The following is a 25,253-nucleotide window of genomic DNA, read 5'->3' on the forward strand; positions in this document are numbered from 1 at the left end:
AGACCGCTACCCTCTTGTTGAAGGGCACACAGGTATTTAAAAGGCCCAGGGACAAAATCCAAACCTGAGCCCCAGATCACGACCAGAGAGTGCTATGGACAGCCTGGCCCACCGGCCCAAAGGGCTGGTGCCTTTCTCTCCTTGCTCTGCCCCTTCCAATCCTGTGTGAGGAGCTCAGAAAGCAGCCTCTGCTGCAGCCCCTGACAGCCCGGGAAACACGGGCTCCCAGCCTTAGGGTGCGGCTTTATGGACAGCCCAATTTCTCGCTAGGGGCCTCGTGGGGAAGGCTGACCCGCAGTGCTGACCCGCAGTGTGGCCCCGTGTGCACAGGAGTGAAATCATGGATACTGACCATGCTCAGACAGTAACTGCAGTTTTCAGGAGAAGGTCTGATATGCCTGAAAGGGCTGAAGTAACATTTAGTAACTATTCAAAAAACCATCCCCCAAATCCCGAACAACAGAGCCCTCCACACATCCCGGCGGCTCCCTGGACCTAGAGAAAGCCCGTGTGCCTTTGGACGGTTTGGACGGCACTCTAGTCTCTAGTCCGCGTGCTACTTACGGAGACGTTCTTCAGGCACTCTTCACAGGTTTTGTTTGTGTTCTGAGAACAAGCTGCAGGAAAGAGGCAAGAGACAAGTCAGTCACTGAGACTCAGGCAGTGTAAATACTAGTCCAGAAGGGCAGGGTGGGCACCAGAGAGGGGCGCAGCACCAAGAACCTCTGATCTGGAATTACCAAATGAAGGTCCTCTTCCTGAGCCCTGCTGGTAACAAGCCTTCTTCTAGGCATCTGGAACGAGTGTTCAGGAATCCCACTGCAGGCTGGGCACCAAGGGCATAAACACGTGGCTCCTGTCTGCAAGGGCTCTTCTGGGAGAGAAGAGTCCAACACAGAGCCGTGTTTCTGATCCCTCTGAGAGGAGGTGCGCCCTGTGGTTGTGTAATCACTAGCCACGAACCCGCTGGGACCTTCCGCTCATCAGCACGTATTCTTTTGGGAACCCAGGAGCCTCCATCCAAGGCCACAGCGACGCTAGCAACACTGCCAAGCAGCACACTTGTGTCTTCGGACTCACCTACAGATCTCATGTGACAAAGCAAGGTCTCAGTCCCCTGACAGCCTCACCCCAGACTGGGCTAAGCTCCCTGTACCAAGGGAGAGGCCCGGCGCGCCAGCCTGCTCCAATCATGCAGAACACCCTGGGATTCTGCCCGCTACTCACAGCACTGCTCCTAAGGAAGGGGTCCAACTCCTCGCAGCCAACAGCTCTGGAACTCAAGCCAATCAGAAGCAAGAGTAACGGCATGAATAACTTCCAACACGCAACCAAGTTGACTGCCTACTCCCCCATCCCCCAATCCTGTCACACACACACACACACACACACACTGACTGCCTATTCCCCCAATCCCGTCACACACACACACACACACACACACACACTGACTGCCTATTCCCCCAATCCCGTCACACACACACACACACACGCTGACTGCCTATTCCCCCAATCCCGTCACACACACACACACACACGCTGACTGCCTAGTCCCCCAATCCTGTCACACACAACACACACACACACACGCTGCCTAGTCCCCCAATCCTGTCACACACACACACACACGCTGACTGCCTACTCCCCCAATCCCGTAACACACACACACACACACACTGACTGCTTACTCCCCCAATCCCGTAACACACACACACACACTGACTGCCTACTCCCCCAATTCTGTAACACACACACACACACACACACACGCTGACTGCCTACTCCAATTCCGTAATACACACACACACACACACACACACACACACACATGCTGACTGCCTAACTCCCCCAATCCCGTAACACACACAGACACATGCTGACTGCCTACTCCCCCAATTCCGTAACACACACACACACACACACACGCTGACTGCCTACTCCAATTCTGTAACACACACACACACACACACACGCTGACTGCCTAACTCCCCCAATCCCATAACACACACACACACACACATGCTGACTGCCTACCCCCCCAATTCCGTAACACACACACACACACACACACACGCTGACTGCCTACTCCAATTCCGTAACACACACACACACACACACACACACGCTGACTGCCTAACTCCCCCAATCCCATAACACACACAGACACATGCTGACTGCCTACTCCCCCAATTCCGTAACACACACACACACACACGCTGACTGCCTACTCCAATTCCGTAACACACACACACACGCTGCCTACTCCAATTCCGTAATACACACACACACACATGCTGACTGCCTAACTCCCCCATCCCGTAACACACACAGACACATGCTGACTGCCTACTCCCCCAATTCCGTAACACACACACACACACACACAAGCTGACTGCCTACTCCAATTCCGTAACACACACACACACGCTGCCTACTCCAATTCCGTAACACACACACACACACATGCTGACCGCCTAACTCCCCCAATCCCATAACACACACAGACACATGCTGACTGCCTACTCCCCCAATTCCGTAACACACACACACACACACACACACGATGACTGCCTATTCCAATTCCGTAACACACGCACACACACACACGCTGACTGCCTACTCCAATTCCATAACACACACACACACACACACGCTGACTAACTCCCCCAATCCCGTAACACACACACACACATACCCACTGTGCACACTGAAAAGAGCTCTGTGCTCATCACCAGTCACTAGAGAAATGCAAATTAAAACTCCAACAAGAGATGACTACACACCCACCAGAATGGCTAAAATTAAAGAGAATGACAATAGCAAATGTTGGCAAGGATGCACAGCAACAGAACTCTCACAGTGTTGGAAGTGTAAATGGCTCAATCATTTGCAAAGGTCTGGCAGCTGCTCCTAAACAAACATGCCACCACCTATGACTCAGCAATTCCACTCTTAGTATTTCATCCAGAAGAGAGGGAGCCCGCATCCACAGACGGACCTGCGCAGGAACGCCCTGTGACAGCCCCAAGTGGACACAGCCCAGATGTCACTCTGTAGGAGGGTGGACAGACAGACTGGAACACTCACACAATACCAGCAGGGCATCAAGAATAGCAAACATGCGGCTCCCGGATGAAGGGATCTTTGGAAAAGGCATTCCAAATACAAAAGGCTGATTTCTGTGTCTCTCCTTTAGAGGTGAGCTATGTGGCTGTGCAATCACTAACACTGTTCAGCGATGAAAAGAAATGAACTGGTCTATGTAAAACACGGATGAGTCTGAAGCACATCATGTGAGTGAAAGATGCCTTCCTCAAAAGACCCAACCGTGTAATTTCGTGGCCATGCTGCTCTAGAAAAGGTGAGACTCACCTATGGAGGGAAGGGGACAATGGCTGCCTGGGGGCAGCCATGCATGGGGGAGGCTCGATCTTCCAGATCGAGGGTCTGTCTCGGTCCCGGCTACATGGGTGTAACTCACTGAACAGCACAATTGTTTCCTACATTTCCCTGTATGAAAAATGTATCTCAAAAAAAAAATAAGACAACTCTAAACTCTGGTCCCTGACAGGCACAGTGAAGGCAGAAGAGCACGCTGACATCTGTGACTGAGCTCGCGTTGTGACTGATGCTCACGTTGTGAGTGACGCTCACGTCTGTGACTGACACTCATGTCTGTGCCTGACACTCACGCAGGAGTGGAAGGCTGTGGGGACACCTGGATAAATGCAACACAGCGAAGCGTGGTGACACGCCTGAGGTGGCGGGTACACAAGCGCGCACCACAAAATCCTTCAGCTTTGCTGTACATGTGAAGAGTTTCATGATGAAATGGAGGGAAAAGAGCTTCAGCTTTAAATTACAATTTCACTCATTACGTTTACCAAGAGGGACTAATAACACATCGAGTCCATTGTTGGGATCCTTCTATTTAACAGTGTAATTCTACACTCCACTTTTCTAAATAAATCTCCACTTTATTTGAAATGAAAGCACATTTTGTCACATGTTCTATAGCAATTATCACTAAGTAGTACTTTCCTCAGAGTCTCTAGGGGTGTGCTATTCAGTTTATGTAGAATTTTATTTTAAGCCACTTTAGATACTTGAAACAACAGGTTGTATTCAGCCCCAGGGAGGTAAAGAAAATTGGCAACCAGTGAAAAGCCTTAATTTCTGAAATCACTGCTGAGAGGCAGGGTTACAGAGGACTTTGATAAGAACAGCACTGCTGCCGGGCGCGGTGGCTCACGCCTATAATCCCAGCACTTTGGGAGGCCGAGGCGGGCGGATCACAAGATCAGGAGATCGAGACCACGGTGAAACCCCGTCTCTACTAAAAATACAAAAAATTAGCCAGGCGCAGTGGCGGGGGCCTCAGGAGAATGGCCTGAACCCAGGAGGTGGAGCTTGCAGTGAGCCGAGATCGCGCCACTGCACTCCAGCCTGGGCGACAGAGCGAGCCTCCGTCTCAAAAAAAAAAAAAAAAAAGGGACAGCACTGCTGACATTTCGAAGTCCCCAGTGACTTGGCACTGTGGGAGGAAGGGGCAACGGTGGGCTGATGGTGGGCACAGACCCCCATGGTGCTGCAATGTGACGGGTACCAAGATGAACTCTCAGTTTTAAAATTCAACTCCCAGCTCTGTCCACTGAAAGCGCCGAGAAAGGACAACACTCAGCAGCAGAGGTGGATTCTTGGTGCCCAGGTCTTGGTTTCTAGATGCTGTTCCCCAGCAGCAGGAAGCAGAGCTCCTCGGAGAAACGGCTGATTCCAGAAGTGGGGCAGAAAGTGGACAAGATGAGCCACAGACAGTGTGCAGTGCCTGAGAGTGGCACGGACAGGAATGAATGGCTAGAGGAGCCAGAAGCCAGCCTGGAGGGAGTCTTTCTAGCCAAATCTGAGCCAACTGAGCATCAAAATAAATGATAACAGTCGTGAACTCTAAGCCCTAGAATTCATACTGACATGAAATAAAGAGAAGACCGAGTGGCAAACGCTGAAGAAATGATGAGTTGAGAAGCCTCCATTTTACAATCATCACCGCCAACACTAGCGCCGGCAAGAATTCCCCGAAGATGTCAAGTCCACTGGGTCTGCCTGTGGACTGACAAGACTGTCTCAAAGCACCTCCCCACAGGTGAGTCATTACTCAGGGGGAGAAGGTGGCACCTCCCAAAAGATCAGTTATCCCCACCATAACCCAGAACAACACGATGATGGGACAAAGTGACAGCACGTGCCCCCGACGGAGGACACTGAGAGGACAGAATCACTGCGCCATGCTCCTGCCAAAGCGCACGTGGATCAAATAAAAGGAAACACCGGTAAGACCCACTGAGGGTCCCTCCACAAACCGGCTTTCTGAAAACAAAGAGGAACTCTTCTAGATCAGTGGAGATTAAAGACACACAACGACTAAATGCAACTTGTGGTCCTGGATCTCAGCGGGTAGGAACAGGCCATTGTTGGGGTAACTGGTAAAATTTGTACACGGACTGGAGGTTAAATCAGGTATTCAACGATATCGTATCAATGTTACATGTCTAGGTTTTGATAATTATATAAATTTCAGTTATGTAGAAGAACAAACTCTTGGCCGGGCGCGGTGGCTCAAGCCTGTAATCCCAGCACTTTGGGAGGCCGAGACGGGCGGATCACGAGGTCAGGAGATCGAGACCATCCTGGCTAACACGGTGAAACCCCGTCTCTACTAAAAAATACAAAAAAAATTAGCCGGGCGAGGTGGCGGGCGCCTGTAGTCCCAGCTACTCGGGAGGCTGAGGCAGGAGAATGGCGTGAACCCGGGAGGCGGAGCTTGCAGTGAGCTGAGATCCGGCCACTGCACTCCAGCCTGGGCGGCAGAGCCAGACTCCGTCTCAAAAAAAAAAAAAAAAAGAACAAACTCTGAAGAATGTAGGGATAAAGATCACAATAGTAACTTACTCTCAAATGGTTTGGTCAAAATAACAACAGGCAATACAATTGTGATTTGTCAATTTACAATACATTTTTAAAATATGAGTAGAGATGAGTCTTGTCATGTCACCCAGCCTGGTCTTGAATTCCTGGCCTCCAGCAACCCTCCCACCTCAGCCTCCAAAAGTGCTGGGATTACAGGTGTGAGCGACTGTGCCCAGCTGAACCAATTTTTTTTTTTTTCTTTTTGGAGATGAAGTCTCGCTCTGTCTCCCAGGCTGGAGTGCAGTGGCGCGATCTGGGCTCACTGCAAGCTCCGCCTCCTGGGTTCATGCCATTCTCCTGCCTCAGCCTCCCGAGTAGCTGGGACTACAGGTGCCCGCCACCTCGCCCGGCTAGTTTTTTGTATTTTTAGTAGAGACGGGGTTTCACTGTGTTGGCCAGGATGGTCTCAATCTCCTGACCTAGTGATCCACCCGCCTTGGCCTCCCAAAGTGCTGGGATTACAGGCGTAAGCCACTGCGCCCGGCCTGAACCAATTTTTAAAAATAAAACACAAACAATTTTATTATAAATTTAAAAAATAACAAGGAGATCTAGAGAGAGAGTGCTAAGGCAAACGGAGTCAATGTTGAGAACAGAAGGGCATCCAGGACTTCACTGCACTATTCCTTCAACTTTCTGCACCTCTGAGGTCTTTCTAAACACAGCCTGGGCAAGGAGACACAGGGCATGCCCGACACACCCACTCGAGCCCTTCCTGAAAAGTCATCTACCAGGAAGGGTGCATGTGCTTCCTCTCCTCAGCCCTACAGTGGTGACAAGCGACAGGGATGATGCCGTTCTTGTTCGTGGGGATTTTCATTTTTAAAGCTTCTTTCTGATAACTAGGTCTTGTGTGAACGACAAGAACTGAGCTCCAAAACACACACCATCAACTCCATCTACCCCAGACCTCTGGATTACCGGTCAGTCTGAGTCAGCGGAGAGGCATGAGAGGAAGAGGGAGAGAAAAACCGCCCAACATTCCTCCTGCTCCCAGCAGGCCAAGAACAGGGCGGGCTTTCAATAAGGGGGAAAACACCAATGTTTACAGTCTTTATGAAAATAACATCAGGCCGGGCGCGGTGGCTCAAGCCTGTAATCCCAGCACTTTGGGAGGCCGAGATGGGCGGATCACGAGGTCAGGAGATCGAGACCATCCTGACTAACACGGTGAAACCCCATCTCTACTAAAAAAATACAAAAAAACTAGCCGGGAGAGGTGGCGGGCGCCTGTAGTCCCAGCTACTCGGGAGGCTGAGGCAGGAGAATGGCGTAAACCCGGGAGGCGGAGCTTGCAGTGAGCTGAGATCCAGCCACTGCACTCCAGCCTGGGCGACAGAGCGAGACTCCGTCTCAAAAAAAAAAAAAAAGAAAAAAAAAGAAAATAACATCAAAGATAGGAAAAGGTCATTCTACTCTGTCCTTTGCAAACACAACATCTTGCATAGGAAGAAAAGAAAGGCCAGGTGCAGTGGCTCATGCCTGTAATCCCAGAACTTTTGGAGGCCGAGGTGGGCAGATCACCCGAGGTCAGGAGTTCGAGACTGGCCTGGCCAACACGGCAAAACCCCATCTCTACTAAAAATACGAAAATCAGCCGGGCGTGATGGCACATGCCTGTAATCCCAGCTACTCGGGAGGCTGAGGCAGGAGCATCACTTGAACCTGGGAGGCGGAGGCTGCAGTGACCTGACATCATGCCACTGCACTTCAGCCTGGGCAACAGGGCAACACTCCATCTCAAAAAAAAGAAAGGCATGAATCATTTGTTACGGCTTCAGAGACAAGCACTGTTTATTTCTCTAAGAGATCACCATCTCTTATCGCATCACAAGATACAGAAAAACCATGTGCTAGAAAACCAGAGATAAAAACTGCCCTTGTGTTGCTTGAGTCTAACACTGAATGTGACCGCCCTGACTTCTGAGGTCCTATGACTGCAAGGCTTCAACTTACACTCCATTTATCAATTTTTAAAGACCTTTCAGTCTTATGTGTTTCAAAAATTAAAGGAAAAAAAAAAGTTTTCTTCCGTCAGGATACACCAATCCTCCATGACCCATTTGAGTGCTTTCCTGAAGTCTCAGGTGAGTTAATAAACGCACTAGGCACATAGGAACACACCAGCAAGTGTAAGTATTTCCTCGTCATGCTCCTGTCACACCACAGGCCACAGGCTGCAGTTCTCATCAGAACCAACGGCCACAGAGGCATGGTGCCCACTCTGCACTGGGACAGAGGCATGAAGACCAACTACACTGTCAATTCCAGGTGAGAAAAGAGGGCAGATATGGAGACAAAAAACGTTCTTGCAAATTCCACTATTTCAGAACAAAGAGTTGAAGACTAGCAGTATATATCAACACTGTGAACCCTGTGTACACTGCAGCACTCTGTGAAGTTAGAAAGCCATGCTTCTCAGGGTGATGGGCCGACTACAGATACCCCTTCCACATCAGGAGGCCCCACTGTAAGGAGCGGCTGGGTGGCACCCACCACCTCAAGGACCTGCATGGCCACCAGTGCTCCAGCCCTCAGACAGTAGTCCGAACTCCTTTTCGGGGTTGTCTTTCCTCCAGATGAAGCTCTTGGATTGAGTCTGACCCCATACATAAATAAAGTGGGGTCCAAAAGCCCTATCCAGGTTTCTTTAACTTCAAGAATCTTGCTCCAAAGATCTTCAATACACCATGGGTTCTTAATGTCTCTCCTCCATCAAAACACATAAAAAGATGCTTAAAAGCGCTGATTTGGATTGGTATAATGTATTCTTTAAATTCACACAGTGTCCTTGTAAAGAAGACAAAATGTTTTAAACATTAGTATTGTGGCCACATTCCTGTAACTATGACAAGCAGTAAAAAATCTCACACTAAGCAAGTACTCTGTGGGAAGACGCGAGTTCTCCAAGCTATAAATAGCCCCTCTCTCTAAGGACAAGGGGCGCCTGGGCAGTGAATGCCAACATGACGTGGCACCATTCTTCCTATTTCAAGGGGTCCCCAGTAAGAGAAACAACAGTTCACCCACTGGGACTTGGAGATTAAGTGGAAGCAACCAAGAGCAGTTTCCAAGAGGAGAAGGAAGTGCTTTTCAGCTGACACACCGAATGGCAGTTCCGGATTAACTCCCAAACTGTCCACTCCACTTGTCCACACCCATCTCTGCACCCTTCAGAAGTGCAGAGGAGAAGGAATCACAGTAGTCAAACAAAAACCTCAGGGAGGCTTTCGTAACACTCCCACTTCAACAATGCAAGCAAACACACCCCCAAGCCACTGATAAGAGTTTCAAGTAAATCACACACTCTCCCGGCAAACACCCATTCCGTTTGTGGAAACGTATTCATTGCACATTGGTGCTTAGAACTCAATCTGGGCCAAAAGTTGCCAGTACAGTACCACTGGCCTCCTTGATTAACAAACTTCAAGGCAGCTGCATTGCTAACGACACAAACGCTAAGTACACTTGGAAACAGATAAGAAGAAACACAAATAATCCCGCACTGGAATAAACATTCCATAAGGTCACAAAAAGAAAAAGCGCTCTACTATGCTAAACAGACCCTGACAGAGCCTGGGCTAACATGAGTTGAGAAAAGTATTAGTCCCTCAAGCTGGGCCCAGGTCAACCCTAATTGTAAGGGTCGGGAAACTGAAGTTAAGGTGGCACTATTCGCCACCACTAGTGGTCACCTGGAAACTCCAAACACGGAAACCAGCATGACATTCTGAAACAGGTCCAACCATGACACTCCCCAGCTTAGAACCAGCTGGATTTTCCCGCAGCCCACCAGGTCCTGGAGGCCCAGCCCCACAGGAAGCCACTCTCTAGAAACACTCCCGGTTTCTGGAACTCTTGAGTCTCCTGTCCTGCACTTTCCTCCACTAGCACTCCTCCAGCCCCCGCGCCCTCACTGCTTCTTTCTTGGCCAGCCTCCCGGGGACTCAGCTCCTCTAGGACAGAAGCTATGTCTGTCGGTCGCCACTGTGGCCGCAGGGCCTGGCGCAGATGGGATAAACGAATGAAGAATGCCACCTGCGGGTCTGGACAGCGTAGAACCGCAATCAGCTTGCTTCAAAATCAGATGCTACAGCCTGGTTTTGGAGAAGCCTTCCTTTCTAAGGCATAAAATAAGTGCGAGCGTTCGCTGCTGTGCATGGAACTGCGGCCGGGAGGGAGCGGCGGCGTGAACGCCGGCGACTGCAGAGACACGCCGGCCGCGGCCCCCATCACCCTCCAGGGGCCTGGGGCCGCCATCCCGACCTGCCCCCGACCAGCTTGCGACCTCGAGCACGTCGTGAGCCGCCATCCCGGCTCGGGATCGAACACGAGGAGCGCTGTCTGAGGTCGTAGTGAGGCTAAGGGAGTCCGCAGGTGCCAAGCGTGCCGCCTGCCAGGCGAGGGCCAACCCGCGGCCACGCACGAGGAGAGGCCGCAGAGACCGGACAAAGACAAAGACAAAGGCGGCTCTTCCCCGGCCCGCGCCCCAGCCGCGACGGCAGCTCCCGCGGCCGCCAGACCGGCGTGACCCTCGAGAAGCCGCCGCCTGGGCAGTGCCTGCGACCGTGGGCCTAGGCCGCCCGCCGAGCCCAGCGCCCTGGCCGCGACCCCGACCCCGATCCCGACCCCGACTTGGACCCACCAGCCGCCCCGCCCCCTTCGCGGCCCCGCCCGCCCCGGCGCCCTCACCCGCTCCGGGAGGCTCCTGCGCGGCGGCCACCGGGATGAGCAGCAGGAGTAGCGCGGCGCCACCGAGGGGCAACCTCCAGTACGGCGTCGGCCCGCGGGCCACTCCGGGAGCCATGGTCGGCGGTCGCTCGGTCAGTCAGGGGCTCGTTGTAACTCCGACTGCAGTACAAGCTGTCTCTGCCCGGAAGAGCGGCGGCGCCGGAAGTGGACCTGCGGGGCGGGGCCACGCGAGTGCGCAGCCTCAAAAAGCAGCTCGCTCCGTCCCCTCGCCGTCCGGCCCGCCTCCCGGCGCGGCTGAAGTTCAGTGCGCCTGCGCGATGGAGGAAAGGCACCCGGTAGTGAGGAAGCGACTGAAGCTCAGTGCGCCTCCGCGGCGCGGATGGGCGAGGAGTGACCGAGGGACCGCCGCGGCTCCTGCGCCTGCGCGGCGGGGACGGGCGGCCGGCTGAGTGGACTGGCGGAGCGCGGTGCTTCGGTGGCGGAGGTCACGGCATCCTCCATCCTAAAGGGCTGCGAGCGTCCCGGACTGCGGCCCCAGGCCCTGCTCACGCTGCTCTCAAGCGAGACCTAGACGAGGCGCGGGTGGGCCCTCGTAGTCCGCGCCGGTGCCCGCGCTCCACACCGCGGCTTCCGGTGCTGGGGTCCCGCCGATGTCCGCGTGGGGTGTTTCGGGGATTTATTTATTTTTGTACGTTAACCGCACTGGAAGCGGCCCCAAAATAGGCTGAAACGTGTGGTGCTGAAGCTGCCACCTAAATTCCCGAGAGAAGCGCCGTTTCTTCTCCTTGGCTTCTCGCCGACGCCCTCGCTGTTCGGTTGATGAAAGGACTAAAATAGTGACTGACTTTTTTAAGGCTAGTTAAGAAATGGCAAAAATACATTTAGAGGCGTGAACCTGAACAGTCTGCGCGCTTTAAGCCCCACGAGAGCCGGGGCCGCTCGGTCCCGTGCGCCCGCAGCTCCTTTCTCGGGTCCGGGATTCTCCGGTGCCGGGGACGGAAACCTCCTGCCTTCTTGGTTCATGACCCTTGTAGATGAACTTCCGCTGTTTTCTGCACTGCTTAGACCAGAAGACGGGAAACCATGACTGCCGCACCCTCTGACGGGTTAAATGTACCCTTCCCCGAAACAGGCACTGCCCGTCACCCACCAAACGCTGTGACTGCGCCCACCTCGTAGGAAGGACGCCGCGATCCTGCTAAAAGCCCCTCGGCCTCTACCTGCCCAATGGCACCCTTCCCCTCCCTGCTTCCGAGGGCGGACTCCATTCCTCTGGAGTTGGTGTTTCCGGGTGGGCCAGCCTCCAACCACCTTTGAATAAACCCCCCTTACATTAGATTCTGACCCTGTGTGATTTTAGGTTGGGATTTGGGCGCCTGCAGATGGGCCCGAAGCCAGCCTTCTGTGATCCGAGCCACTTCTCTGGCACTCGGAGCGCTGGCACCCGCGGAGCGGCCTTGGCTCACCCGACCGCCTGGGAACTGATCGGGGTCTCAGGCAACCTCCCGGGGCTGAGGTTCAGACTCTGTTCCGCCTACCCAGGTCCACACCTGATGGGGCTGGAGTGGAAGCTTGGTTTTAAGGCAAAGTCAGCTGTTTGCAGGTGTGTGCTTGCACTGTCTGTCGAGGTTAAGGTTTCGTTCGTCTTGCTAAAGTTTGCAACCTTTTTTCTCCTTCAGATTTGGAGAAGGGGAAAGCAGTTTCTCTTTGAAAAGAAGAAACGAATCGTGGCTTAAGCAAAATTTGTAATCTTTAAAACTGGCCAGGCTCTGGAGCTGAGTTCAAGTGACATGTCTAAACTTTCTTCTTGAGTAACCAGATTTTCCCTTACAGGCTTTTGTCACTTAAGAGAACTCATGTTATAGACAATCGTCCATCCAAAACCAAGTCTTTCTCCTTCAGGAAGGACCCATCTTTGGCAACTGCAGCTGGATTCCTGCGCAGTGCTTATGGCGCCACCTCTTGTCATATTTAGAAAAATGGTCTCACATAACGAGAAAAAACAAAATTTCAGTGACCAAAGCGGGGTACCCTTGGAATACCAAGCTCATTTACTTGTTTGCTCAATTGGAAAACGCTGGCTCTAGGATCACACAGAATCTTTGGGAGAGTTATTTTTTATGGTATTTGGAAGCATCCAAAAGGAGTTCTTATAAAGGTATTTCTTTATGAGAGAAAAACAAAAATTATCTAAAATAATTTCTGAATTTAAAAAGACTACTGAAATTTCTCCCCCTCCTCCCTCAACTCCTTCTCTTTATCCTTTGTTGTCTGAATACACTACCCCGCCCAGACCCACCTTTCTTCCTCTTCCTCCTCCTGTTCTGAGGCCATTTCTCAAACAGCCAGTGTCTGATAGGGGACAACTACGTGCCCCAGTTCATCAGTTATGGTCAAAAGTAGAACTTAAAAGTATAATCAAGGAATTTTTTTTTTTTTTTTTTTTGAGACGGAGTCTCGCTCTGTTGCCTGGGCTGGAGTGCAGTGGCCGGATCTCAGCTCACTGCAAGCTCCGCTTCCCGGGTTTACGCCATTCTGCGGCCTCAGCCTCCCAAGTAGCTGGGACTACAGGCACCTGCCACCTCGTCCGGCTAGTTTTTTTTTTGTATTTTTTAGTAGAGATGGGATTTCACCGTGTTAGCCAGGATGGTCTCGATCTCCTGACCTCGTGATCCGCCTGTCTCGGCCTCCCAAAGTCCTGGGATTACAGGCTTGAGCCACCGCGCCCGGCAATCAAGGAATTTCTTGATGCTCACCAGGACCCTACTGGTTTTTCCAGAGAATTTAAATACCTGAGTGTGTGACCCTGGCTCTACTTTGGGAAAAATAATTTTTTTTTGTTTTTGTTTTTTTGAGACTGAGTCCCACTCTGTTTCCCAGGCTGGAGTGCAATGATACAATCTTGACTTACCGCAACCTCTGCCTCCCAGGTTCAAGGGACTCCTCTGCCTCAGCCTCCCAAGCAGCTGGGACCACAGGCACACACCACTATGCCTGGCTAATTTTTGTATTTTTAGTAGAGACGGGGTTTCACCATATTGCCCAGGCTGGTCTCGAACTCCTGACCTTGTGATCCGCCTGCCTCAGCCTCCCAAAGTGCTGGGATTACAGGCGTGAGCCACTGCGCCAGGCCATAAAAATTATTTTAGATAGTTAACACAAGTTCTCATTGCTGACATAAGCTCTTGCTGATACAGCAGCCGTATTTTCTGTAATAAATTCCACCTTGTTACAAGGTTGCATTCCTTGGAGTCAAAAAAAATTCAAAGGGTAGGTATCACTAATACTCCTGTAATGGCTAGTAAATCTCAGCCTATAACTTTTCAACTAGGTCCTTTACAAGGGACTCACATTTTCCTTCTAGTTCTATCAGCTACCATCCATCTTATAAAAAGAGACTTCTTAGAATTATAATACCCACATTTTTTTCTCCCGAAGGGGGACAACGTATTTAGAATTAGATGAGAAAGCTGAGTTACTAGACATAAAAAAGTTTCAAAATCTAAGCCATTTGCAATCCATGTTGCCCTAGAAGACACTGAAGTATTGAATAATGAAGAATTACAAAACCTACTAAAGGCAGTACTTGATCAAATATGGTCAGAGTCTTCCACTGATACTGGAAGAATCCTCTTGGCTACCCTGATCAAAGTCTTTTACTGTAGTGGACTTTTGTAGCACATCCTTCAGTAGTTCTGTGGATGAAAGTATTGATTTCTCTTTACCTTTACTTGGGAAGGCAGACGATACACACAGACAGCTATGCCCAGGGCCACACTGAGAGCCCAACTGACGCAAAAACTGTTCTTTTAGATGCTGACTTGCTCTTTGTTGTTGTATGGAGTTTCACTCTTGTTGTCCAGGCTAGAGTACAATGGTGCCACCTCGGCTCACTGCAACTTCTGCCTCCTGGGTTCAAGCGATTCTCCTGCTTCAGCCTCCCGAGTAGCTGGGATTACAGGCATGCGCCACCACACCTGGCTAATTTTGTATTTTTAGTGGAGACAGAGTTTCTCCATGTTGGTCAGGCTGGTCTCGAACTCCCTACCCCAGGTGATCCACCCACTTCGGCCTCTCAACTTGTTGGAATTACAGGCCTGAGGCACTGGGCCTGGTCTTTTGACTTGTTCTTAAAAAAATTTTTTTTTATTACAATACATAGGCAGTTTACTCCTCTGCTCAGCAGATAAGCAAGTTTTAATAGAAGATGGGATACATTCATTACAACAGCACTAAGGGCACATAGAATTTCTAAAGAAAAACTTCAGTTTTATAAAAAAACAAAGTACTTGGGCCACTTATCTAAAGAAGGACTTTCTATTAATCTAGATAGACTGAAAGGAATTTTAGCTTTCCACCACCAACCACCAATAAACAAAAGGGTTTGGGAGACTGGCAGGATGTTGTAGAAATTGGATTCTAAACTTTTCTTTAAAGCTCAGTCCTTATATGTGCTCTTAAAACAGGGCATGCCAGGACTTTGCAGTCGGCAGAAGAAAATCCACCAACATTCGAAATGATCAAACGTGACCTTGCTAATGCTCCGCCTTTGGGACGTACAAATTATAACCTTCCATTATTATTTGTATAATACATGAAAGTGGTGGAGATGCTTTAGGGGTTCCTAAAACACTGTTATATGTAAAAATGTTTATTTAGAAACAGAATGCTTGTTCCCCAGTGCTGCAAAGAAACAGCACTCGAACATAAATTTAATCCTCTCAGCAAGGCCATTTTGACTTTCTGCAGAAAGGGTGCTCATCACAGATGGAACAATGGCGAAAGCACACCTGAAAAAATGAGGGAAGCAATTTTTATCCCTGATGTAGTTTGTCCCTGCTGCTGTGTTCTGTCTCCATTGGCTGGAGCCAGACCTCACAATCTAAACTAAAACCTGATTGGCTAACAGTTTAAAACTTTTCTCAGTAGGTAAAAGTAATGGAAAGACAAAAGAGGAAGTTGCTTATGCCAAATAGGGAAGGGGCATAGGCTGCGAGCTGGAGCGTGCCTGTGAACAGGTCCAGCACAGATACCTTGGTTAAGGTTCAGGGACATAGAATGCACTACGTGCCTGTGAGCATGTTTAACAGCCACATAGGACAGGGCTTAAAAAGAGTTATTAGCACAAAGCCAGGAGGCTTGAAGGAAGTTAGTTTTTAAAAGAAGCTATTATTTTTAGCACTTATGATTTATTCTTTAACAAGAAGGGAAACTTTGAAGAGGAACTTTTCACTTTCAACAAACACAAAGATCGAAATAGACAGTCATTGCCACAGTTGCCTAAAATATAATCCAGGAAAACCATTATAAGGACATTTCCCTTCACCTGAGGCCCTTGTGAGGTATGATCATTAGATTCCATGCTGTTGCCACCCTCAGAAACATACAAATAAGTTCTGGTAATGATTTATGTGTTTTTCTCACTGGGCAGAGGCATTTCCATGCAGAAGAGCAGTGGCCTCAGCAGTGAGTAAAATTGCTGTAGAAAAACTATTGCAATCCAGGGAATTCAATAGCAACAGAGGAACTTGTAGCAACAGAGGAACTCACTTCACCGGGTGGATGATTGAATCGGTATGTAAACTTTGGCCTATCCTCCAGCATTTCCATTGCACTTACCACGCCCAGTCATCTGGGTTAGTGAAATGCACCAATGGAATAATCAAAACTCAGTTGGCAAAATTAACCAAGCCTTTTTCAATTCCTTGGTCAGAAGTTCTTCTGTTGGTTCTGCTTAATCTGAGGTCGACATCTTTAGGTAAACACCAGTTATCTCTGTTCGAAATTAGGCAGACCCATGAAATTATCTCCAAGGAATTGTACACCTATGATATTAAAGGGAGACATATTCAGCTATTGCAGTGCCCTTGCAAAATAATTGACAAAAATAATCTTTTCACAGTGAGCTCCTGGGAAACAAAAATTTGAAGAACCACAAACTTCAACCAGGAGATTTTGTCTATTGGAAATGACATTTTTAAAAAAGTCTCTGCAACCAGCTATGGACCTTATCAGGTACTTCTGACCAGCCTTCACTGTAACATTAGAAGATGACTCTTGAATTCACATCTCCCATCTAAAGAAATCTGAGCCTCAGCTGGGCACGGTGGCTCACTCCTGTAATCCTACCACTTTGGGAGGCCAAGGCAGGTGGATCACCTGAGGTAAGGAGTTCAAGACCAGCCTGGCCAACATGGTGAAACCCCATCTCTACTACAAATATAAAAATTAGCCAGGCGTGGTGGTGCACGCCTGTAATCCTAGCTACTCGGGTGGCTGAGGCAGGAGAATTGCTTGAATCCGGGAAGCAGAGGTTGCAGTGAGCCGAGATTGCGCAACTGCACTCCAGCCTAGTGACAGAGTGAGACCCCGTCTCAAAAACAAGAAAGCTGTGCCTCCTAAATGGATTGTTGTACTGGAAGATGATACCCTGGGACAGCTAGGACAGTGTTCTTTGGGTCGTGCCTGGTCACAAGGTCAAATATGTCATACCATTTCACACTCACCAATCTTCCTCATCTATAGTCTTGTCAGATTCATTCTGTATTCCACTGGTATCATCATTTAGCTTCTGATAACTGGGTATCGAAGGTGTTACTTGACATGTGAAGGCCCTCACCAGTTATACACAAAAGGCCTTAAGTTATAGCCAGATGGGTATCTCATTAATAAATGACAAACTTACCTGAGAAAATCTGTATTATAAAATCATGTGGCTTTAGACATACTCACTGCAGCTCGAGGGTAACCTGTGCTATCATAAAACTGAAAGCTGTGTCTATATCCCAGATAAACCAAATGACATCACTAAATTCATGGCTGATAAGAAACCCACATAAACCAACATTTCAGAGCCAAAACCTCCTCTAACCAACTGGCTAAATAGCTGTTTGGGATCTTGGCAAACTTTAGTGACAAAAAATGTTAACTTATTCTAGAAATTACAATCATTTTTTATGTTTGTCCTGTTTGCTTGGGCTCAGCATAAAGGGATAACGTGGCTGCAAAGGGTCCTAGTGACAGCAAACTGTCTTTGACCCATGTCTTCCAGTTTGAAGACTTTACATCTTCATTGGGATCTTCTATTGTATCAAAGATGTTTAAAAATCCATCTGCAGGCCGGGCGTGGTGGCTCATGCTTGTAATCCCAACAGTGCGAGGCCAAGGCAGATGGATCACTTGAGGTCAGGAGACCAGCATGGCCAACATGGTGAAACCCTGTCTCTACTAAAAATCCAAAAATTAGCCGGATTTGGTGGTGCACACGTGTAGTCTCAGCTACTCGGGAGGCCAAGGCAGGAGAATCTCTTGAACCTAGGAGGCAGAGGTTGCAGTGAACTGCAATCACACCACTGCACTCCAGTCTGGGTGACAGAGTGAGACTACGTCTCAAACAAACAAACAAAAAAAATCAATTTGCAGAAACAGAATAAACAAAAATCTAGTTTAGAACTATGCCCCTGAAGCAACCTTTTTTTTTTCCATCCTAACAATACAACCACACAAAGCTAATTTAATGGTATTTGAAGGACATTAAACATGTAAGGACATGTAAACATTAACCGAAACTCAGTGAATACCACCACATTTTAAACAGTGCCATCCACAATGGCATTTTAAAATATAGCTAAGTTTTGGAACAATTTAACAATGCAGAAGTTCAAAAAATACGTGGTATAACCCAAGTTCCTGTTTTAACCACATAGAAGTCAAGATTTAAAAAGAGGAAATGGGGGGCATTGTGTAATTTAACATGTCTGGAATCCAAAGATACATATTCAATTGTCAAAAGCTTCAAGCTCAGAGGAATGACCCAACGGCATATTGTACAGGAAGTACAACCATAATGACTCTTTAGAGAAACAGGATGATTACTTAGAGCAGTCTGGAATTAAAAGTGCATATGTCTTTCCATGAAGAAAGATGGTTACAGAATTAAACTGATAGAATCACAATGGTACCAACTTAGGAGAAATGACAGCTGAGCCCCAGGGCCATGGAAAGGACTGTCCACAGGCATAGACAGCCACAGTGGGCTGGGGCCAGAGAGGGGAAATTCCAGGGCCCCCACCCAATTGTGCATATTGGAGTCACCTGCTGGGGATTTCCACCAGAGTTTTTATTTGGTGGTTAAGTGTCTGTGCTTTTTTGGTCATTATGAGTACATTCCTTAGTGGGTGAAAGAGTTACGTCCAGAGAGGCTGCATAGAAGGAGTGAACCTTCTGGCAGCACGTTAAACCACCAGATGCTTAACAATGGGGAGAACAAGGAGAGCACCCGAAGGTCCCAGACTTGGGACCCACTTTGGAAGGGGCTAGACAGTGTGGAGCCTGGGTCTGTGGGAGCCCTTGGACAGGCAGCAGTCAGCAGGGTCTGGGGTGAGGCATAGAGGGAGGGAGAGAGGGCTGTGCCCACAGGCCAAAGCCCATGTCCCATGACAGGACTAAGCAATGATGCGGAACCTGCACTCCTGGTATGTGGGAGGACTCCTGTAAGGATGCACACGGGGGCAGCTTCATGGCTTCAGAGCTGGTCTGTGCTCTGGTCTGTGCCATGCGGGGTCTCTTGTGCTCAGGAATTTGTCCTTGACCAAGGCACAGACAGTTCCGGTTGCCCATCTCTTGCAAGCAGTTACGATTCTCAAAGCACTTCCTGTGCCAGCCTCTCTGCATCCTCCCAGGGCCAGGCTTTAGTGATCCCTCCACAAGACAAAACACAGCTTGTTCCAGGTCAGGCAGCCAGTAAGAAGGAGAGCTGTACGTGGACTGGGGGCTCACCCTTGGAGTCTGTGCTTCTTCCCCATGTCTCAGGAGCTCCCCTCAGTTCCCTGGAACAAGGTTGGAATGTCAAAAAGACCTGAAAACTGGCAGGAAGATGATGTCAGAAAAACCACAAAGTGGATTGAGGGCATCTGTCTTGCTAGAGGCACATCGGGGGGTGATCCAGGCCCTTGCTGCAATCACCGAGATGGATCTCGAGCAGGGGCACGTGTGTCCTAGGACCCTGGCTCAGGGCCTATTGCCCACTGCACGGTGATATACCAACCCACCGAAACAAAGGGAGTTGCCGCAGAGAAAGTCTAAGACGCCTGGGGCAGCCAAGCGAGGAGATGGGAGAAAACCTCAAACCTGCCTCCTGAGGGGCTTGGGGATGGTGTTTTTCAGGGATCTGGGCAGGTGATGGGTTCTGAAGCATGGGGATCACTGATTGGTGAGTATGAGGGGTGAAATCACGGGATGGGGGATGAAGAAAGCACATTCCTGAGCTGAGTCAGTTCCTTGGTGGGGGCCTTCAGACCGGTTGGCGTCGGCTGTTTTGCTGGAATTTACGGTGTGGAAAACACCGGAAGCAATTCTTCACTTACAAGGTCCATGCTCAGAGATTCCACCTCCAGGAACAACAGGGGAGCAGGTGGTGTGTGTGCCGGGTGACTCTTGTTAAGTTAGGAGCTGCAGTGAGGCAGGTGATGGTGCCTGCCACACCCTGGTCAGTGCCCAGCTCCAATTCTGCCCAAAGCCTGACTTGGAATTATCAGTAACTCTGTGAGGAGGGTTTCGTGCAGGGCTGGTATCTGATCTCGGCCGGACGTGCTCCGGGCCAGGCCCTCTGGTTGCCTGGTCACCGGGGTCACCCTCCCCCATCCCTCCTTCCTGAGAGGGCATCACCACACTGCACACACCCCTGTAGACCATTCCTTGATGTCGACAATTTTTTTTTTTTTTTGAGATGGAATCTAGCTTTGTTGTCCAGGCTGGAGTGCAGTGGCGCAGTCTCAGCTCACCACAACCTCTGCCTCCTGGGTTCAAGCGATTCTCCTGCCTCAGCCTCCCGAGTAGCTGGGATTACAGGCATGTGCCACCACACCCAGCTAATTTTTGTGTTTTTAGTAGAGATGGGGTTTCACCATGTTGGCCAGGGTGGTCTCGATCTCCTGACCTCATGATCTGCTCACCTCGGCCTCCCAAAGTGCTGGAATTACAGGCGTGAGCCACTGCGCCCAGTCAGTGTCAACAATTTGATCTCCATCTCCTAGCTTTGCGCAGTGGTTCTCAATCTACAGTGTACATTGGTATCCCTGGAGGACCCACAAAGCCCATATTGCTGGGCCCACCCGGAGCGCTGCTGACTAGCTGGTCTGGGGTCAGCCTGAGAATGCATCTCTGACAGGCTCCTAGATAAGGCTTGTTCTGCTGCCCAGGCCAGCCTTGGGGAACTGGGGCTCGAGGCCAGTGGGTCTCCAACCTGGCTGCACAGCAGCCTCCCCGAGGAACACTGAACACCAGCCACAGCAGCCCTTCTCTGGCAGGGAAGGGGCATTTAAAGCCCCAGGCGCAGGCTGGGTGGAGGACACCTGAGCTGGGAAGTGGGCAGTGATGGAGCATCTGGTCATTTCTAGCTCCTCGCACCTGCCCAGGTAAAGGCTCCCAGGCATGTATAGTAAAAGATTATCACGCAGTTAGAAGTTTGTTTTTTGTTTGTTTGCTTTTTTTTTTTTTTTTTTTTAAGCTAGGATCTTTCTTTGTCACCCAGGCTAGAGTGCAGTGGTGCAATCACAGGTCACTGCAACCCCCGACTCCCAGGCCTAAGCCGTCCTCCTAACTCAGCCTCCCGAGTAGCTGGAACTATAGGTACGTGCCACCACACTACGAATTTTTTTTAATGTTTAGTAGAGATGAAGTCTCACTGTTCGCAGCTGGGTCACCAGGTGTGCCGTGTGACTCTTGTTAAGTCAGCAGCCGCTAACTTAACAGCCTCAGGTTCCAGGCTGACCTCGAACTGCTAAGCTCAACCAATCCTCCCGCCTTGGCCTCCCAAAGTGCTGGGATTACAGGCGTGAACCACCGTGTCTGGCCACAATTAGAATTTTAAAGTAGGGGACCTAAAGCAGATGCTGACCACATGTGCCCATTTGCAGGTCTGCAGGGGCCCTGGCAGTGTGGCCAGTTGTGTGGCTTGCCCAGACAAACTGAGGGGTTTCCCAGGACAAGGGCCTTCCTGTGCTAACACCGAGACGTTCACCAACTGCAGCCATGGCCGGCAGCCTGCTTGTGTCCAGAGCTCTCAGGCAGGGTCTGTGTGGAGCTTGGTGCTGAATTCTGCTCTGGGGCTGTGAGCAGCTTTAGCACAGCCCAGGGCTGTTTCTATACTTCCCCTAAAGTGATACTGGCTCCCTCCCCTCTGAGTACCCCAGTGGGAGGCAGAGGGGGCTCTGTAGACAGCCAGAGGGGAGGTGTAGACACAGTTGGAGGAGAGGTGTAGACAGCTTGCGGGGGGAGATGTAGACAGCTAGAGGGAAGGAGTAGATGGCTGAAGGGGAGGTGTAGACACGGCTGGAGGGGAGGTGTAGGCAGTCAGAGGGGAGGTGTAGACGGCTGGAGGGGAGGTGTAGACAACTACGGGGAGGTGTAGATGGCTGGAGGGAAGGTGGACAGACAGCTGGAGGGAGGGAAGGTGTAGGCACAGCTGGAGGGGAGGTACAGACATAGCTGTAGGGGAGATGTAGACACAGCCAGAGGGGAGGTGTAGATGGCTGGAGAGGAGGTATAGATGGCTGGAAGGGAGGTGTAGATGGGTGGAGGAGGAGGTGTAGACGGCTGGAGAGGAGGTGTAGACAGCTGGAGGGGAGGCGTAGACGACTGGAGAGGAGGTGTAGACGGCTGGAGGGGAGGTGTAGATGGCTGGAGGAGAGGTGTAGATGGCTGAAGGGGAGGTGTAGACGGCCGGAGGGGAGGTGTAGACCGCTGGAGGGGAGGTATAGATGGCTGAAGGGGAGGTGTAGACGGCCGGAGGGGAGGTGTAGACCGCTGGAGGGGAGGTATAGATGGCTGGAGGGGAGGTGTAGACCGCTGGAGGGGAGGTGTAGACCACTGAAGGGGAGGTGTAGACTGCTGGAAGGGAGGGCAGACAGACACTCACTTTCCTGCTTTGCTTCTGCCCTGGCCAGGCTCTGCCACAGGTGCCTCCTTGGCGGGGCCACCACACCATTTCTGGAAATGCACCTAGGATTTGGGACAGGGGCTCAGGGTGGGGCTCTGTACAGACCAGCAGGTAAGGAAGGAAAAGGGAAAACAGAACCTGCCTACGGTCTGAAGCCAGCCTGTGTGGCCAAGGTCAGCAGGCAGGACAGGGCCCCCGTGCGCCTGGCCACCTTGCCAGTCAGGGGAACACAGCAGACATAGTGGCCAGTTTCCATGGACAGCCTGTGTTGAAGTTTTATTTTTTTTCTATACACGTGATTGATTAACAATTTAATGAATGGGATGTCATTTTATACCCTGACAAGTTTAAATGTAAATAAATTGGCACCACCTTTAACCAGACTGCTGTCCTGACTTGCACAGGAGACATGCTCCTCACCTCAGCAGCCTCAAGCCCTCCCTTCTCATGTCTCCATGCAAGGACTGTGCAGGTCAGAGCAGGGCTGTACCCCCTGATGAGCCCCTAGAAGCACCTGGCTGGCCATGGCTGTCATTTTGAGGGCAGAAAATAACTGGATTTCTGGTTAATTGGTGACATCCTCAAGAGCTGTTGCAAGCCATGTCTCGGCCGCGTGAGGGGGCAGACGTGGTGGGCCCGACGGCCTTGTGCTCAGCAAGTGCTCCTAACTCTCAGCAAACTTAGGGTTCATGACCGTCGTGGTGGCGCTCTTGAAGAGGGGATTATCCTGGTGGGAAATGCAAACAGGCTTGTGAGGGTGGGAGGTTTTCAGAGCAGAATCTTTATCCCTGAAGACACTCCCCGCATGGAAGCCGTCGCTTTGAGGAAGAGCTAGAGGTGGGGCAGCCCTCCCAGGGTCCCAGCACCAGCGGCCAAGTTCACCCATAGCGGCGGACACCCAGAGGACAAGCTGCCCAGGGAGGCTGGGGTGCAGCCACGCGTGGGTGTCCGTGGCCTCCCGCAGCAGGAGGTTGCAGAGTGTGGGACGTACACGCCCCTCTGCGTGGGACCCCCAAGGATGGCCGCTTACGTTGTTCCACTGGGACTTGAGCTTCTCCTTCTCAAAACGCCTGTACTCCCGGAGGTCGCTCAGGTGGGTCAGGGCCTTCCAGATGACCAGCAGGAGGACGCCGATCAGCACGATGCCTGCCACAGTGCCCCCGATGATGGTGGCGATGTTGGGGCCCGCCACGCACTCTAGGCAGAAGCAGCACACGGAGCATCAGTCCCCCATCTCACTGGGCCATGTGTGCCCACAGGTCCGAGGTCACCGCACAACACAGCACTTAGAGAGACGGAGGTTCCCAGGGCCCTGGCTCACCGTCCATCACCACGGCCAGGGGTCAGTGAGAACCTGGCCGAGCCCCTGCCGGATTCAAGGCCAGGCCCCATAGTTCCAAATGAAATCTAAGGGCCATTGCCACCACCTCTGCTCACAGAGAAGAAGGCAGGACCAGGGTACTGGGCAGCCAGGGCAGAGTGCTAATACTGGGAGGTAGGAGACAGTGTGAGGGACCCTGCTGTTCTACATCAGAGTTCAGAATAAGGCTCAGGGTCCCTGCTGGCATTCGCTCCCCCTACTGCGAAGGTGATTTATGGTCGTCAAGGACAGGACCAGATCTGAGCTCAGCAGGTGAGGCCGCTACCAGGATGAGCAGCGTGAGGTCCTGGCTCCCGCAGCAGCTGTGCTCGCCTCCTGAGCATGGGGGCCGTGGCCATAGTGGGCCAGACCCACAGCTGCTGACCCTGGGACAGACAGGCAGTCCCTGGCCTGACCTGGCACCCTCACTCCCCGTGCCCCTTCCTGCCATCTGGACCCACACCCTCACTCCCCGTGCCCCCTCCTGCCATCCTGACCGGCACCCTCACTTCCTGTGCCCCCTCCTGCCATCCTGACCGGCACCCTCACTCCCCGTGCCCCTCCTGCCCTCCTGACCCGCACCCTCACTCCCCGTGCCCCTCCTGCCCTCCTGACCCGCACCCTCACTCCCCGTGCCCCTCCTGCCGTCCTGACCCGCACCCTCACTCCCCGTGCCCCTCCTGCCGTCCTGACCCGCACCCTCACTCCCCGTGCCCCTCCTGCCGTCCTGACCCGCACCCTCACTCCCCGGGCCCCCTCCTGCCATCCTGTCTTTCCTGGGGGGGGCCTGCCTTCCTTCACCTGTCCTCAAAGGTGAAGTGACTTGACTGGGATTGCACAAACCAGACGTGACCCAGGTCTGTCCCTCAAAGTGGCCTGCAGGGGTTCCTGCCCTGGCAGGGGGGGATCTGCAGCCCCAGGCTCACGTGTGGGTTGTGAGCTCCAGGCATGTCACCTACAGGCTCAGAGCACCCCACTGCCTTCCTTGGGTCCCCTCCTGGGGAGGGAGGAGCTCCCAGGTCTCAGTCCTGCAAGAGTTCTGGCTGGCTGCTGGCCGTGCCTGATGGAGTCCGCCAGCGGCCCCCCAGTCCCAGCCCCTCTGCCTCTCGGGAGCCTGTGGAACATGAGACCTGAAAAGACAGGGTCAGTGCCACCAAGGTCACCGTGGGGCTGGGCCTGGTTCCGACTGGAGCCGAATGAGTGACGAGCAGAGAGTGTTGGGGGATGGCAGTGCCTGGTGGCCCTGGGCCCCTCCAGGGCTGAGAGCCGAGCACCAGGATCTCCCAGTCCCCTCAGGGG

The 25,253-nt window shown here is 51.5% G+C and overlaps 3 protein-coding genes and 1 long non-coding RNA gene across 5 annotated transcripts in view; 1 reads left to right on the top strand and 3 right to left on the bottom strand.

The window, feature by feature from the left end:
- Nucleotides 1-11,037, bottom strand: part of PTTG1IP (PTTG1 interacting protein) — a 27,218-nt gene extending 16,181 nt beyond the window's left edge. The window contains exons 1-2 of the mRNA XM_033233477.1: nt 10,657-11,037; nt 565-617 (exon numbers count right to left, since the gene is read on the bottom strand). Coding sequence (XP_033089368.1) covers nt 565-617; nt 10,657-10,771 — 168 coding nt within the window. The 5' untranslated portion in view covers nt 10,772-11,037. The remainder of the gene's footprint in view (nt 1-564; nt 618-10,656) is intronic.
- On the top strand, nt 11,030-16,869 carry LOC117096305. Of its 2 annotated transcripts, none has more exons than XR_004442450.1 (3): nt 11,030-12,814; nt 16,088-16,230; nt 16,559-16,869. It is a non-coding gene; the product is annotated as an uncharacterized LOC117096305 (long non-coding RNA). The 2 variants fall into 2 exon arrangements; XR_004442458.1 differs by lacking the exon at nt 16,559-16,869 and having other exon boundaries at nt 11,030-12,527; nt 12,563-12,814; nt 16,088-16,348.
- Nucleotides 16,870-21,124: 4,255 nt separating this feature from the next.
- Nucleotides 21,125-22,642, bottom strand: LOC117092700 (extensin-2-like). The gene is made up of 2 exons (XM_033226729.1): nt 22,119-22,642; nt 21,125-22,050 (listed from the first exon to the last, which is right to left on the bottom strand). Exons 1-2 carry the CDS (start codon nt 22,640-22,642, stop codon nt 21,810-21,812), a joined length of 765 nt encoding a protein of 254 aa, XP_033082620.1. The 3' UTR covers nt 21,125-21,809.
- A 201-nt stretch (nt 22,643-22,843) lies between these two features.
- The window catches only part of ITGB2 (integrin subunit beta 2), a 32,386-nt gene continuing 29,976 nt past the window's right edge, over nt 22,844-25,253 (bottom strand). Inside the window, 2 exon segments of the mRNA XM_033233722.1 lie at nt 22,844-23,321; nt 23,625-23,791. Coding sequence (XP_033089613.1) covers nt 23,259-23,321; nt 23,625-23,791 — 230 coding nt within the window. The 3' untranslated portion in view covers nt 22,844-23,258.

The sequence above is a fragment of the Trachypithecus francoisi genome, unplaced genomic scaffold (assembly GCF_009764315.1).
Source record: "Trachypithecus francoisi isolate TF-2019V2 unplaced genomic scaffold, Tfra_2.0 Contig00090, whole genome shotgun sequence".
Taxonomy (NCBI): Eukaryota; Metazoa; Chordata; class Mammalia; order Primates; family Cercopithecidae; genus Trachypithecus; species Trachypithecus francoisi.